At 44.3% G+C, this 17,256-nt stretch overlaps 1 protein-coding gene across 1 annotated transcript in view; it reads right to left on the bottom strand.

Annotated features, from left to right (window-relative positions):
• Cct3 (chaperonin containing TCP1 subunit 3) overlaps window positions 1–14,577 on the bottom strand; it is a 16,765-nt gene extending 2,188 nt beyond the window's left edge. Inside the window, exons 1-11 of the mRNA XM_010643801.2 lie at window positions 14,449–14,577; window positions 12,119–12,180; window positions 11,432–11,482; window positions 11,007–11,069; window positions 9,490–9,586; window positions 8,489–8,606; window positions 5,233–5,419; window positions 3,586–3,735; window positions 3,064–3,196; window positions 2,887–2,968; window positions 676–856 (exon numbers count right to left, since the gene is read on the bottom strand). Of these exons, the coding sequence (XP_010642103.1) occupies window positions 676–856; window positions 2,887–2,968; window positions 3,064–3,196; window positions 3,586–3,735; window positions 5,233–5,419; window positions 8,489–8,606; window positions 9,490–9,586; window positions 11,007–11,069; window positions 11,432–11,482; window positions 12,119–12,180; window positions 14,449–14,479 (1,155 nt within the window). The 5' untranslated portion in view covers window positions 14,480–14,577. The remainder of the gene's footprint in view (window positions 1–675; window positions 857–2,886; window positions 2,969–3,063; window positions 3,197–3,585; window positions 3,736–5,232; window positions 5,420–8,488; window positions 8,607–9,489; window positions 9,587–11,006; window positions 11,070–11,431; window positions 11,483–12,118; window positions 12,181–14,448) is intronic.
• Between the last annotated feature and the right edge of the window lie 2,679 nt (window positions 14,578–17,256).

Below are 17,256 nucleotides of genomic sequence, written 5' to 3'. Positions count from 1 at the left end.
AAAAAAAAAAAAAAAAAAAAAAAAAAAAAAAAAAACTAAGGAGGCCTGGGTCAGGCAGCTCAGTGGCAAAGCACTCTCTAGCTTGGGGCTTCTCGGGGGATGAAGAAGTGGTTCAGCAGAACAGAGGTCTCCTGAAGGATGGGGAGGTACCCTGGGTGCAGGCTGCAGGAGGGGAAAGCAGGAGAATCACCAAGTTTGAGTCCAGCCTGGGCAATTTAGTGAAAAGTGGTCTTAAAATTTAAAAAATAACAAAATAAAAAGAAAGGGCTGGGGATGTAGCTCAATGTGAAGGCCCTGGTTCACTCCTCTGTCACCAGAAACAAAAGCCTCAGGTTTTTTTGGGGAGACGAGGACCTGCTATGTCATGCAGGCCGGCCTTGCACTCAGTGATCCTCCTGCCTCAGCCTCCTAAATGGTAGGATTACAGGAGTGCGCCACCAGGTCTGGCTCTTGAGTTATTTGTTATAGTAATGAAAAAGTGACCAACACAAGGATGCTAAATTTTAGGCCCTCTGGAAACTCTCAAGAAGTCAAATAATCATCACTGGCCACATTTCTTTTCTTCTTTTTTTCTGGTACCAGGGATCGAACTCAGGACCTTGCACTTGTGAGGTGGGTGTGGCGCCACTGAACTAAATCCCCAGCCCATTGGCCACATTTCTAAGGCTGACTCACCGAAAGAATCTCTTTGCTGGCTCCTCTGAGGAGGATGGTGCAGGCCTTGGGGTCTTTGCACTCAGTGATGAATGTGAAGTACTCGTCCCCAATTTTCTTGATTTCCAGCAGGCCCGCTCCTGTCCCAACATCATCATCTCTCAGCTCTTCTGGTCTGCTGACTATGCGGGCCCCACAGGCTCTAGTGGTAGAGGAAGTGGGGAGATTTCAGATCCCTGTCTACCGTCTGAGGCTGGGGATGACTAAGGCCAAAGTGACTGCTGGAAACATCACTTGACATATACTGGGTGCCTTCTGGGAAAGATTTTAAACACACAGGCCAAGTTCCCTTAAACTAATAAGGCTTTAATAATTAGTTAAACTACACACCCAAGGCAACCCATCATCACTACTACAACCAGATCCAGTTGAATTTGAAATTCTCTTTATGGTCAGTGAAACCTGGACAAGTGAATTCTCTAAAGTATCTCACACTTGCACACAATAGTCATTTTTAGGCATAGCCCATCTTGTACGACCCAACTGGTCTCACAGCCAGTAACAAGATGATTAAATAAGTCTCTTAGGGCCAGGGATTAGCTCACTGGCTCAGCACCTGCCTTGTAAACACAAGGTCCTGAGTTTGATCCCTCTGGAGGCCAGAACCAAAAAAAAAAAGGTCTCTTAGACCCAATTTTAAGGACTATGGAACTCATTTAACTGTCACTGCTTTTCCTAATCCATGGACAACTAGGTATATACCGAGTGCCCACAGCCATTTCAGAGTGAGCAAATGACTGGATCTGTGACATATGTGAATAGGTGCAATAGTTTTGTATCGTGTTTAAGACAGGATTTGGGTTCAGGTTGGCCTTGAACTCACAATATTGTCCAGGCTGGTCTCAAACTCTTGGCAATCCTCTTGCCTTAGCCTCCTGAGTGCTGAGATTATAGGCATGCGCCACCAAGCCCAGCTTATAAATACAGTTTGTATTTTAAGTGGCCCCGTAAGATTCAGAGCTTGGGATGCAGTGCAGTGGTGCCATGCCTGCCTGGCAAGCGCAAGGTCCTGAATTCAATTCCCAGTACTGGGGGAAAAAATTTGCCTGGTGTGGTGGCACACACGTATAATCCCAGCACTCAGGTGGCAGAGGCAGGAGGCTCTCTGCAAGTCTGAGGTCAGCCTAGAATAGTCTGAACTACCTGGTGAGAACCTGTGTCAAAAAAGTCCGTTAGCAGGGCTTACTTCCCAGGGGCAGGTTGGCTTTAGGAAATGGACTCAATGGGCGGTCTTAGGCTACTGGGTGTATGACTGGCCCCCTTCCTTTGCCATGGCACAAGTGATTTTGTGGTACCATGCTCCTGCCATGCCGTACTACTGCACTAAGGGCCAAAAGCATTGGAACCATCTGACCACAGACTGGAAGATCTAAAACCTGAGTCAGGCTGGGCGTGGTGGCACATGCCTGTAACATAAGCACTTAGAAGGCTGAGGCAGGGGGACTGCCACAAGTTCAAGGTCAGCCTGACCCACATAAAAAGACCTTGTCTCAAAAAGCCAAAAAAGGGCTGGAGATTTAGCTCAGTGGTTCCACTACCTGCTCTACAAGCACAAGGTCCTCTGAGTGCGATCCCCACTACAAAAAACAAAAAAATCAAAACAGACAAAGTCTGAGTCAAAATAAACTCCTTCTCTTTATAAGTTGATCCCTGGTACTTATTGTAGTAACAAAAAACCCTGACATAGTAGGGTACATTTGCCAGCTTTTATATAAATTAGTATGAAAACGGGATGACACCCAAATAGAGACATCAGTACAGACGCAGTAAATGCAGTCTGGAGTTGCATTAATAACAGCCAAGGATCCAATCAAGGAACTGATGGCTCCACTCTTCTGAGTCAGTTCATACGGACTCCTGTAGCAGCATCCATTCAGCAGCACCACAGTGACAGCTAAGAGCAGTCTCTGACGAGGCACGGTTGGGAAATGTGTCGGCCATCTACCAAGGTAGCAATCACACATGTGTAAGTACAACCTGCTCACTAACAGTCAGGGAAGGGATTCATGAAGTGCATAACTGCTGCATTACAGGTTGTGGGCAGACAGCTATGCTCAGCCCACTCCTACCTGCCACTGTATTTTCTCTTATCTTTTCGGATAATGACATTACACAACTACAAAAAGAAGACACATGGGAAGGAAGGACATCATCTTTACCTGGCCCACTCACCTGGCAATCCGATTGTTGTCTGTCTTCCGGACTCTACGGATGGCTGTGATATTGGCCCGCAAGAGGTAGTGCTGAGCTAAATCTGTGAACCCCAGAGCAGAGGTGTCAGGCTCTGACTGGTGTTGTCCTAAGTAGTCTGCCCCATGTTTATGAGGCTTGGAAATGAAGGAACCCTACCCGAGATGCCCTTCTCTGTGATGACCACGTCGGGCTTCAGCTGGATGATGTCCTCGCAGAGCTGCTGGATGTACTCCTCTTCCATCTGCAGGATGCGGGCGAAGTCCTCCTCTCGTGTAATCTCAATGTCCGTCTGTGTGAGGAAAAGGCATGGATTTAAAAATTCCTGGATGGGTGAAGCTCTCTGGGGTCCCTCAATGACTATATTTCTTCCCCCCAGCCCTCTCTGATGTACCCCAGAAAATACGAGTTAGAATAATGCTAAATTGAGCTGGGTGTGGTAGCCCACACTATAATCCCCAAATTCATGAGACGGAGGCATGAGGATCAAGGCGCACTGAGTGCAAGTTTGAGGCCAGCCTGAACTACCTATGTGAGACCCTGTCTCAAAAACCCAGTCAATACCAACTATTTTCAAGGAATACAGTTATAACTGGCACACAGCAGGCACATAGTAAACATACTTTCTTTGTCCTATGAGCAGTCAGGTTCCACTTTAAGCAATAGGGCCAAGAATCCTACCTGGCTTTCTCCTTTCTTGTATTCCAGAGAAGAATCCAGCAGCACAATCCGAGGATTCTTTATATAGCGTCTCATTCGTGAATGGGTCACATCTTTGTTGATCATGACGCCACGTAGGACACACGAATCTTCAATGATGCCCCCAGGTATCTGAGCAAAAGAATCCACAACCAAGAGACAATTTTTCTACTCCATTTCAAATGTTTTTCCCAAATGACGACGACTTCAAGTTTCTAAGGCACCCATTTGACCCAGCAATTTCCCTTCCTGGCATCTTCCCAAAAGAATTAAAAGCATCCTACCACAGCGATATATGCACACCCGTTTACAGCGGCACAGTGTGTAATAGCTAAAGCTTGGAAACAGCCCAAATGCCTACCAACCAGTGAATGGATAAAGATGTGAGGTTTTTATAAAACGGAGTTCTACTCAGCCATAAAAAACAAGTAACTAGAGACATTTATAGCTAAATGGATGCACCCTGAGGCCATACCCTTAAGTGAAATAAATAGGACACGTGTGAATACTGAAGTTTCTCTGGTGTGACAAACTGAAAGTGTAAATAAAGATCAAAATGTATCATTGATAATGTGAAATAGGAAGAAAAGGTCTAAAGGAGTAGGGGAAGTGAGAGGCACAGGGAAAAGGAAAAGAAAAAAATACGAGAAAAAGAAAAAATGCAGACAAAGTCTTTGTAAATGGGAAGGATGGAGGGGGTGAAGGGAGGGCAGGGGAATGGGGAAAAAATAACCAAGATATATCATGTAAAGATACAAATTCCCAATGATGAATGTAACTGTATTGTATACCAAACATTTACCAATAAACTTAATGGGGAAAAAAAAAAAAATCCCTGGATTTCTGTCCCCAGCAGAGCAGAGGGAACTTAAAATTTGCAGTTGCCTGTTCTTCCCAGAAAATAAATTCAATGGAAAAAAAAACAAAAAACAAATTTACTACCGAGGGCTGGGGTTTAGTTCAGTGGCCCTGCGCCTGCCTCACAACTGCAAGGTCCTGAGTTTGTTCCCCAGCACCAAAATAAATAAATAAATAAATAAATAAATAAATAAATAAATAAATAAATAAAAATAAAAAAGGATATTACCATAGATTTTTAGGATTGAGCTCCATCTACTGGCCAAAGCTATTAGATTCAGTTTTGTCTTTTTCTGCAGGATCAGGAATCAAACTCAGGACCTTGTGTTTGCAAGGCAGGCGCAGCGCTACTAGGCTAAATCTCCAGCCCAGTTCAGTTTTTTTCCTTAAATTTATTAGAGACATGACAGAGTATAGGCTTATCAGCCCTCATGATATCATGAGCAAATGACTGTTATGTATCTATATGCAAACAAGGAGATTCCATTAAGCCTCTCCCTAGTCCTTAAAAACCTTGTGGTGTTGGGACAGCATTGAGGGTCACAAAACTTTCAGGGATTCTTCCTTGATAACCTCTTTCCAGGTTGCAAGTATATTCTTCTTGTTTTTGGTACCCACGATCAAACTCAGGACTTTACGAGGCAGGTGTGGTGCCACTGAGCTACATCCCCGGCCCTCTTGTTTTAACTACAGATATCTCACTCTCATTTAAAAGTTCTCCTACACAAATGGGATGATTCATGCTCAGAAACACAAACACTGAGAGTTTACCTTTTCCACCTTTGCATATTTCTTGATGTCAATCTCCTTCCGACCATTCTCCTCAAACTGCACGGTCTTGACAGCATCCAGGGCAATGTTACAAGCCAAAGACGACCACCGACTGATCACTTTCGTAGTAATGGAGCTATTGATGATGTTTAGCATCATATCACGGTTATTGACATCAACAGGGGTGCTGGAGGAAAGAAAGCCAGGTAATGTGGTCAGCAGACAACTTACATACTTGAAGTCTCTCATATGTATCTTAGAGGCTGTAATAGTGGGCCAAGAGGCAGAAAGGAAACGGAAAGGGACATCAGCAGCTAATATTATCCATGCTCTGCTTTTTAGCAAGATTACAACTAAGCTAGCTGGGTGTGATAGTGCACCCTTGTTTTGTTTATTTATTTTTTTGGTACTGGGGATCGAACTCGGGGCCCTTGTGCTTTCAGCAGAACCACTGAGCCAAATCGCCCGCCCAGTGCATGCTTGTAATCCTAGCATTCTTGGGAGGCTGAGGCAGAAAGATTACATATTCAAGCCCAGCCTAGGCAATTTAGCAGTTTTAGCAAGACCCTGTCTCAAAATAAAAAAGGACTGGAGATGTAGCTCAGCAGTGGGCTCAATCCCAGTATTTAAAAAAAAAATTACACCTTATCTTAGAAGGTGCTGTAATTCCCAAAGTGATCTGTTCCCATGTCTGACAACTCTACACTAAGTTTACAGCAAAACAATTTCCTTATCTCCTGCTTCAATCAAATAAACTCTTCCATGTTTACAACTCAGATTAAGATACATTTTGTTTATGAAGCTTATCTCATACAGAACTGCCTTCTGATTAAACCACCAGTCTTATCTATTACAAATACTGGACTCTTCTACCCAGCACCCTAAATCATGATGGATCACGCAGCAGTTACTTACTGCTTCTGTGTTAGCCTAGTCTCCAAATTTGTACATGGCAAGACTTTGTAAAACACCTTGGATAACCACTGCCCAAATTTTCACATTTAAGAGAATAAACCTGCAGTGGTGACAAACCTATGGCACGTGTATTACTTGGTTTTCTTCCCTTTTTTTGGTACCGGGGATAGAACTCGGGACCTTGCACTCGCGAGACAGGCAGTGGCACCACTGAGCTAAAACCCTGGCCCTACTTGCTTTTCTTTTCTTTTTTAAGACAAAAGATGTGAATGTAATAGTTGTTTTTTCTAAACTAAAACCTCAGTATTCAGGTTTAACTGCAAAGTGGGTTTTGGCTTGCAGTTAGGGGACTTGTCTCTAAAAGGTTTACCATTACTGGGAAGGTATATAGTATGAAATTACACAGCAGCTGAATTATGGACTTTTCCATGCTGTTTTTTTTTTTAGAATCAAACTCAGGACCTTGTGCTTATGTGGCAGGTGTGGTGCCACTGAGCTAAATCCCCAGTCCATACACTTTTTATTTTTGTTTTTTGAGACAGGGTCTCACTATGTAGTTTAGACTGCCCTGAAACTCACTATGCAGCCCAGGCTGGTCTTGAACTCACAGGGATCCTCTTGCCTCAGCCTCCCCCAGTGCTGGGATTACAGGTGTGAGCCACCATACCCGGCCTACTTTTTATTTATTTATTTTTTGGATTTTTTTTCTTTTGAGACAGGGTCCCACTATGTAGTTGAGACTGACCTAGAACTCACTATGTAGCTCAGGCTGGTCTCGAACTCACAGCGATCCTCCTACCTCAGCCTCCCGAGTGCTAGGATCACAGGCATGTGCCACCATGCCTGGTCCACTTTTTATTTTTATGAACTCACATTGGTTATGCAGATATTTTTCTTTTATGTTAGCTTTTTAAATATTATGCAGATTAATGGGTTTCACTTTAGACTTGTACATGCACATAACATACTTGTAATAATTTCCCCCACTTCAGAATTATGAATTTTAGGGCTGGGGATTTAGCTCAGTGGTTTCGGAGCCTGACTCGCAAGCACAAGGATCTGAGTTCGATCCCCAGTACTAAAAAACAAAACAAAACAAAAGAGAATTATGAATTTAGGAAAAGCAATAGCTCCAAAAGCATTATCTAAGATGAAACCCCACAAAGAACCACCACCAACAACAAAACAAGAAAACTCAGATGCCTCATTCTCCAAGTACAGTACACAAACTACTATAGGCAGTAATGCAAAGTCCCAGGTGGGCGTGGTGGCACATGCCTATAACCCAGCACTTGGTAGGCTGAGGAAGGAGGACTGCTACAAATTCGAGGTCAGTCACAACTACACAGTGAGCACAAGGCCAGCCCGAACCATACAGTGAGACCCAGTCTCAAAAAACAAAACAAAGGCCACTACATATTAAATACCCAGGCACCCAGTGACCTGACCGTGTAGCAGAGTAGCACATCATAGGTTTCACCCTTTCAATGTGTTCTGGGGACTGAACTAGGCCCTTACACATGCTAGGCCAGTGCTCTACCACGGAGCTACATTCCCAGCCACATAGGTTTTACTTATTTAACAAATCTTATTAGTAGGAATGCTTTTTGTGACTACATTATGCCACAACTAATATTCCCGGTAGATGGAAGACATTCACCAACCTGTCAGCAATAAACAAATGTAGGCTATATCAAGTCCTGCAATTACTGAACGCAGCTAAGATTTGCAGTCTGCCCTTTTCAGTGAGAAACTGCTGGCTGCCGGCCTCACAGCACTTACTGAGCTCCTCACTGAAGACAGTAAGATATTTAACATCAAATTCTGAATAACTACAGTTATCACTCCCGCCCCCAACTATAACCCAAATCTTTGAAGGTTAGGTCTATTCCATTTACCACATATTTCCCAACATGTGTAACCAACATGGAAACTTACAGCATGTACCCAGAATATATTTTGAACTAATCCTAAATCGGGCATGGTGGTGCACGCCTGTAATGCCAGCACTCGGGAGGCTGAGACAGGAGGATCACTGTGACCAGCCTGGGCTACACAGTGAGTTTCAGGGCAGTCTGAAGTACATAGTGAGACCCTGTCTCAACAAACAAAAACAAAAAACTAATCCTAGTTAACTCCTTTAATATTTTACTATTTTGAATCCTTTTTTTGCAAATTTCATTTCCCTTACCTTCTTCCTCATTTCCCCTTTCAACAAAGACACCAGGGGATAAACCGTGTATGTAAAATGTGCTTGTTCTCTTTTGCTGCCATGCACATGCACAGGTCCATCTTGGTCTTCTCGACCAGACACTACCAGTTTTCGGCATTCGGTCCATACCTGATTTTCTTCAGGGTGCTGATCATATCGTCCAGCGCCTTGCGGTAAGCACTGATCACCACTGTTGGGTGCATCTGCTGCTCCAGGAAGTGTTCAGCCACCGACAACATCTCTCCCGCTGAAAAAAGAGGGGAACAACACACAGTGCTTTATGCTTTTATTTTCATTTTTCTTGGTTTTTTTGAGACGGAGTCTTGCTATGCAGTTCAGGCTGGCCTTCAACTCACTATGTAGCCCAGGATGGGTACAAACTTCCAGCAGTCCTCCTGCTCAGCTTCCCGAGTGCTGGGAGTACTGGTGTGTGCTACCACATGTGGCTACACACAAAATTTTTTTAAAAAACCAGAATGCCAAGAAAACTTCACTATGCTAAAAAATACTTTTTTCTCCCAAAAGATATGTCATTTGTCTATCAGTATTATTTAAAAGATCCTATAGAAATGTAAAGTAACTTTCGAACTTGCAAGAGAGGCTCATTATTTTCAAGATTTCGTATCTGTCCTCAATCTTGCACTTTCCAGCCTCCAAGAACCATGAGGAATAAATGTTGCTTAAGCTCCCCCATTCCCTATCTGTGAATTTTCTTATGTGCTAAAATTGTTTTCAAATAGGGTCTCACTATATTCTAGGCTGGCCTTGAATTTGTAATTCTCCTACTTTAGTCTTCCAGAGTGCTGGGATTTGTAGTACTACACAATGAACTCACAGCCTTCCCAATGAGCTACCTCTCTAGCCCTTCATTTTGATTTGTTTGCTTGTTATTTTTGGTACTGGGGATTGAACTCGGGCCCTTGCACTTGTGCGGCAGGCGGTGGAACCACTGAGGTAAATCCCTGGCCCCCCTTCTTCATTTTGAGACAGGGTCTTACAAAGTCCCAAGCTGAGCTCCAACTCACAATTCTCTTACCTAAGCCTCCCAGTCTTGGAACTACCAGTGTGGCACCACACCCAACAATACTGACTTTCTAATCTGTTTTTTCAACCTCCTGTCCTCCTCTTACCAAGAATAATTACGGATGTGGTCCCATCTCCAACCTCTTCATCTTGTGTCCGGCTAATTTCAATCATCGACTTGGCTGCTGGATGCTGAACTTGAATCTAAAAAAAAAACTTGATCATCACTGAATCAGTATGACTGAAGGACACCTGAGCCTCTTACTTCTGTATGTACACTCTTAGCTTTCACTATTTTAGTATACCTTCAAGAAAAATGGCCCTCTGCTTCAGGGATTTAGCTTAGCGGCACTATACCTGCCTGGCAGGGGCAAGGCCTGGAGTTTGATTCCCAGTACAGGGTTGTGGAGGGGGCTCATCTCTAGCACCAAGGGGAGGGGGTGTTAAAATACTGTACACAGACCACTTTTCCAAGTTCCTTTGGGGATGGTCATGAGAACTCAATTATTAAGCTTTTGGAGGACAGCATCTCTTCTAGTGTATTTACTGCACTGTTGTGGGTGAGGTGTGTCCTTTGTTGTTCGGAGACAAGGTCTCTGTATATTGTTCAGGCTGCCTTTGAACTCACTACGTAGCCAAAGCTGGCTGCAAACTTGTGGAAATCCTCCTGCCTCAGCCTCCTGAGTGCTGAGATTATAGGAGTGCACCACCACACAGAGTCTGAATTGTGTCCTTGGACTGAATGTGAGGTTATTGGAATAGGGCCTTTGCAGATGAACTCAAGAGCATGCTGGATAAGTACTGAGTGCCAAATCTAATCAATGCTGTCTTTTTAATGCATGTTAGACAAAGACCCTGAGTTTACAAGAGCCAAGGATTCTGGAAACTATCAAAAGATGGAACAGACAAAGGATTCTTCCCTAGAGCTGTCAGGAACAAGGCCCTGCTAACACTTGGATTTCAGACTTTTAGCCTTAGTTTATGAGAATATATATATAAAGTACATATATATAAAAAACACATACAAGGCCAGGGATTTAGCTCAGTGCTGCCGCCACCTACCTCACAAGCCCAAGGTCCCATGTTTGATCTCTGGTACCAAACCAACCAACCAACCAACCAAAACAGACAGACACACACGTATGTATGTATGTATGTATGTATATGTATGTACTTTTTTTTTTTTTTTTTTTTAAAGACATAAGGTCTTGGCCAGGCGTGGTGGCACATTCCTGTAATTCCAGCACTTGGAAGGCTAAGGCAGGAGGATCTCTGTGAGTTTGAGACCAGCCTGGGCTACACAGTGAGTTGCAGGTCAGTCTGAACTATATAGTGAGACCCAGGAGAGGGAGAGGGAGGGAGAGAGGGGAGAGAGAGAAACAGGAAGAGAGATAAGGTCTGGCTAGGCAGTTCAGCCTGGCTTTGAACTCACTACGTAGCCCAGGCTGGCCTCAAACTCAAGGCAATTCTCTTGCCTCAGCCTCCTCAGGCATGTGCTACCCAGACAGCATGTTTTTAAACCATCCAGTTTCTAGTCAGCTGTACAGCATCCCTAAGAAATGACTCACCATATATATGAATGGATCCTTGTGTTTAAAAGGCAAATGAGAAAAAATAAACATACCTCTCGAAGAATTGCGTTGCCATCATTGGTCATCACGATGCCACCCATTGGATCCAAAAGCATCTAAGACAAAAACAAACTTAAGTATCCCAGATAACACAGAGGTAAAATCTGCAGCCCAAGAGATTTTTTTTCTGTTTGTTTGGTATTGGGGATTGAACTTGGGACCTTTTGCTTGAAAGGCAGGCAGTGGAACCACTGAGGTAAACACCGGCCCACCAAGAATTTTATTTATTTTATTTTTTCTTGTTTCTTTGAGACAGGGTCTCACTATGTAGTTGAGACTGACCTGGAACTCACTGTGTAGCCAGGCTGGTCTCAAACTCACAGCGATCCTCCTGCCTCAGCCTCCTGAGTGCTGGGATTACAGGCGTGTGCTACCACGCCCGGCACCACCAAGATATTTAATAAAGAGATTCACCTACCTTCATCATGGACTTGGGTCCCAAACATGTTCGAATAATATCTGCAATAGTCTAATGGAAAGGAAATGTCAGACATGTAAAGCCTAAATCAGAAAACAGTGTGTTGCAGAGCAACCTGCAGAGCCAGTGTTTTAACAATGATATCTCAAGAGTAGGGTTTCACATATAGTGAGAAATAACTTTTCCCAAGGGGGGAAAAATAAAAATGTGCCCCCACTTTAGTTTGCAGGCAGTCCAAGTTTTAGTGTTTCTTTCCATGACAGTGGGCTCCATCTCACCTTAAGTGAGATCTCTGGCCACTTTACTACTTCATTCAGAAGACATTTATAGAACACCTGGACCTAATATAGGCACTAGGAATACAAGAGAGAACCAATGGTTTTCCCACTGAAATAACTCAGTCTGATATGGGTGTTAGCAAAACATATTATAAAGTATACACAGCAACAGAATTGTGCTTGGGTTATTATGAGAAGATAGGCTTAATTCATAGGAGGAGGGGGCTTCCTTCCCTCTACCACCATCAGGGAAATTTCCTGAAAGAAGGGAAGTCAACTTTTCCTCTGGCTAACTACATACTCTAAAGCCTAGAAGATAGAAAGTTTACTGCTACAAACAGATATAGAATTACTAGAGAAGACAGTTGGAGACACATGACTGTAAACTCTTAAAAAAAAAAAAAGCTACCTTAGCAGCATTGATGTTTCCAGATTGAACCTTTCTTCCAGATTCACGCTTCATATTCTGGCCTAAAATGAAAGGGAGAAAAACTTAATAGCCTAGAATTGCCCTATTGTATGCCAGCTATTTATTCCCCAACCTTTGAAAATAAACTCACGTTTCAGTGTGCATGTGTATAGACTAAAGCTTATCAATTTATATAATTCAAGTATGTGCAAATTATATGCCAAGGAGCTGGGCATGGTGGTGCACACCCATAATCCCAGCACTTGGGAGGCTGAGGCAGGAGGATCACTGCAAGTTGGAGGCCAACCTGGGCTACACAGTAAGCTCAAGATCAGCCTGATGACATAGTGAGATCCTGTCTCAAAAAACCAAAAAAAGAAAAAAAACATTAAATGCCATTATACCCCTCAAATTATCTCTTTGGTTTAGTTTTTTTGAGACAGGGTTTTGCTATATAGTTGAGGCTGGCCTTGAACTTCCAGGTATCCTCTTGCCTCAGCCTCCTGAGATCTGTGATTACCAGCATGTATCACTATGCCTGCCCCCCCACCAGTTGTTAAAACATAACATTTATACTTTTTTCTGGTACTGGGAATCAAACTCGGGGCCTTGCACTTGCCAGGCAGGTGCTGTGGTGCTGAGCTACACGTTCCTGGCAGCATTTATACTTACTAGCTATTTACTTCTTTATTTCAGTCACAAGTATGCTACGAAATAACCCATGCTTCAATTTCAGAATCTTGGTAAACATCATCTTCTAATATTTGCATATTTACAACAGGGATCCATAACCTGGGACCCATTAATGGGCTTCAGTAGGACAGTCATTTCCCCAATTATTACACGAAAAATACTGCATATTTTCTCCTGGGAAGAGGATACAAAGGTATGACCAGATTCTCAAAGGGGTATGACCTAAAGAAAGTACCAATCACCGCTTTATGGAAATGGGAAGAATTTAGGGGCTCAACATTTTCTGCTTGGATAAAGGGAATCATACTCTTCAAAGTCCTAGTACAATTATTATTATCATTTTTTTTTTTTAAGGTACTGGGGATCTAACTTGAGACCTTGTGCTTGTGAGGCAGGCAGTGCCACCACTGAGCTAAATCCCCAGCCCCTAGCACAACTACTCTTAGAGCTCCACCGCATGCTGTTGATGAGAACCAAATCTGTGGAATGTGAACAAATACTCTTCCAACGTATCCCAGTTTGTAAGATAAAATTACATATAGTCACTACATATTTGGGTATAAGAATGTCTCAGTAACTCGTTCAACAACTGTAAAAGTTGGCTGTCACTGCCACTAATGCCAGAAATTAACACAAACCCATAAAGAGCTTTATAGACACATCACTCACCCTAGGTCCCTCTCAATTGTTATAACCAAGCCAGCACAATGCCTATTTCCCCCTCTCCTCAATTACGCGTCCCTTACAACTTAAATCTGTAAATCTTGTAATCCAGTCCTATCAAATCCAAACACTCATCTTAACCTTCAGGGTTTACACTCATGTCTCAGTGGTGATCAGGACCCACTTCAGAAAAGGTCCCCTCCCAGGCTTAAGTGATTTTCCTGAAAAATGATTTTCAAAGGATAGATAACATAAACTCTCATCAGCGTTGCGTATACAGAAGATACTAAGGGAGAGGAAAAGGCCACCCAGGCTCGCAGGTCCTGCCAGATAGTTACAGAAAGAAAGAAAAGAAAAGCTATTCCTAAAGGGAAAAGAAAACCTGCAGAGAAACTGGGGGAACTCAATGGGCTAGCAGGAAAGACTACGTCCAAAACCAAGGAAAGAAGCGGTTATTTCAGGAACAGGGATGCTGAGCGACTGCTCCTGGGAAGAACCTGGGGAGCTCAAGGCTCCCGCTGCCATTTGTCTCTTTCAAGCAGCTCTACTTATCTCCCAATCAACGAGGCGCTATCAGCAGCAAGGCGCAGACGCCAAACTTCAGCAGTTTGCCCGCGGTCACGCCAAGGAGCGGCCGAGGAAGGAAAGCCTGGCCGACCCTGGGAACCGCCATTCATCCCACCAAGGGTCCCGCCGGAGGCGGAGGGCGTGGAGGGTGGCGGCGAGGAACGGAGCACGGGGTGGAGGAGGCTACTGGGACACGAACACGGAGAGACCAGGGACTCCGAGAGGTAGGGCCCGAGTGAGTTTGTGAAGGGAGGCAGGAGACGAGAAAGGGAGAAAGAAAAACGGCAGAAAGAGATGCTGGAGGGAAGGCTCGGTGGCCGGGTCACAGCGAGGAGCTACGGGAACTGAGAAGTGTGGAGACAACGGGGAGCAAAGGAGATCCCTTCTCTGGCTTCCCCAGAACTCACTGAGCACGAGCACAGGACGGTGGCCCATCATGGCGGCGCGACGCAGAGCCGGGTACCCAGAGCTGGGGTAACCGGCAGAACCTTCTGGAGAAGGGACAAGCCCAGAAAACGCTGCCTCCTCAGGGCTGACACCTAAACCCGCTATCCTCCGAGTCACCACCAATCACCGGACCCTTCTCATTGACTGGCACAGAAATAGACCAATTGATAGCACTAGCCCCGCCTCCTACGCTAGAACGTAAGGGCAAGCTAGATAGAGAGAGCATGATGAGGGAAACGGGAGGGGAGAAGCGCTTGCGCAGTAGCGTGGCCGCGCCCGTCCGCGTGCAGAGCGAATGTCAGCGCATGTGCGGAGACTGGCAAATGGCAGGCACGCTACTGCGCCTGCGTATCAACTCCTGGGCGGGTGCTGGGCGGGGATGTCGTGTTACCACTGCAGTGGAGGCCGTTAACCTGTGTGGTCCTTTGGGTTCGTTCACTCAGGCCTTGAAGGTCAAAAAACGGGGTGTTCCAGCGCCTGCCTCCCGAGTTCGATTCCCGGTACCCGAAAACAAAAAAATCAAGGGGGGGTGACAGTTTCTACTTTTATTTAGCCTCAGCAACAGGGAGGGACAGAGAGGTTGGGACTATCAAAGGCCTGGGAAGACCTGGTCGCTTTGGTGCCAGGTGAAGTGGGAGTCTAGTCCTGGGGCTCAGGCTGGGGTGGTAAGGACTCTCTTCAGCTTGCTGGGAGTGTGGATCTTTCCCTTTGTAGGCAGATGGTTTCTACTGAGGCTGTGACCAATATGGGCGAGTGATGGACATTTTCACCGAGTTATCCTACCTATAGAGACATTTTCTTGTGTATTCCCCACAGTGCTTTGAGATTTTTCACTCCCTGTACCCATCCTTCTCCCTCCTTTCTCATCAGCCCAACCCTGGATGTGTTGGAGATGGTGGGGGACCCGAATTCAGTTACCAGGCTGGCAAGGAAAAAGACAATGCGGCCATCAAATACATAGAACATAAGAAAAATTGCCCATTTGTGAGAGACACATTTGTGAGGTTTGGATTTGGGCAGTTTTGTTCAGCAAAGAGGAAAACAGTAAAAATAAAAATAGTTGTTTTTCAAACTAGTGAAGGAAAGTGACGGAATGAACATTCAAGAACAGCCCCTGCGTCTTCCTCTCAGGTTGGAACAGCCTGGGATCTGCCGAAGAGAACTTCTGATATCGTCAGTAGTAAAAACAGAAGTATGGATGGTTTGATCATATGATGCTATGATCCTTTCCCCGTGCGCCACGGCTCCTATAGGTGCTTAGATGGGGCAGCACACTAGGGTCCTAACAGAAGAAACTATCAGCCCCTGCCCCAGAACTTAACTGCTCAGCATTTGAGGAAATGATAGGAATGTGCATACCTATGTTCATTGGGAAGTGTTTATGTTTTCTATGTTCCCCATGAAAGGGAACATTCCTAATTCCTAGAATTGGATCTGTCGAATAGTAGATTCTCAATAACTGAATGAATTTATTTTTTCTTTGTATCTCCAGTTAGTACTTAGAATAAAAACTGGTACACTGGGACAAGTTTTTTAAAAAGCAAAACATCTATTGGTACATGTTAGATATACATAATGATAAAATTCACTGGTGCGGAATTTGTGCCTGTACATGATATAGCTTGCTTCAGAAGACATAATATTTATTTATTTCTTTTAATTTATTTTGGTACCGAGGATCAAACTCAGGAGCTTGTGTTTCTGCAGGTGGCAGAACCACTGAGCTAAATCCCCAGCCCTCAGAAGACATAATATTAACTACAGTGAACAGATACTCAAAAGTTTGAGTAGATTACTTGAACTGAGAGACCTGCCATTTCTTGGACTATCTCTTTTCACAAGAGTGTATAGAGCAGTGGTAAAGAGCATTACCTCCAGGGCCGGTGATTTGGCTCAGTGGTACTGCTGCCTGCCTTGCAAACACAAGGACCAGAGTTCAATATCTGGTACAAAAAAAAAAAAAAAAAAAAAAGAGCATTACCCGCTGAGTCTACAGGTCCAGGTGCAGGTTTAATTCTGGCACTACTGCATGCAAATTGTAGAACCCTGAGCAAATTTCCTAACTCAGGCACCCTCAGGTAAAATGTTGATAATATTACCTACATCATAGATGTAAAAAAATCTATATCTATTTCTATATCTATATATCTATATGAATGCAGGTCCAATTGTGGTGGCATACCCCTGTGATCCCAGCACTTGGCAGGCTGGAGGATCTCTCAAGAGTTTGAGGCCAGCCTGGGCTATATATTGAGACCCTGGGGAAAAAACAAATGGGCCTGGGATGTAGCTCAGCAGTGTTGCACCCGCCTGGCAAGTACAAGGTCTTGAGTTTGATTCCTGGTACCAAAAAAAAAAAAAAAAATCATGTATGCCCAGGAAGGCTCAGGTGATTAAGAAGTTCATTTGCATGGATTAGCACATTTTTCAAAAGATAAAAAATTTGAGGCTTGAGTTTCAGCTTCTCTTGACTACTGTATGAGCTATCAAATGATCGATAACTGTGGAGCGTGCAGAAGGGGAACGTGGAGGAGCTAAATAGATTTTGGAGTAAAGAACAAGAAATCATTTTTCATCCAACGTCCTTGTGCCCAGGCTTGTTTTGCGCACACTCTGTCTTAACCCTTCAGCTCCTCCCTGAGATGTCACTTCCTGGGGACACATTCCCCAACACTGCAGTGGGGCAGGTACTCTCACTGCGCTTACTGGGACAGGAATAATGTATGTGCTTGATCAGTTGTGACTGTCCACACTGCAACACTGCCAGG

This window comes from Fukomys damarensis, unplaced genomic scaffold, assembly GCF_012274545.1.
Source record: "Fukomys damarensis isolate Sample0158 unplaced genomic scaffold, DMR_v1.0_HiC HiC_scaffold_33, whole genome shotgun sequence".
Taxonomy (NCBI): Eukaryota; Metazoa; Chordata; class Mammalia; order Rodentia; family Bathyergidae; genus Fukomys; species Fukomys damarensis.
This window is presented reverse-complemented; position numbering and strand designations above follow the sequence as displayed.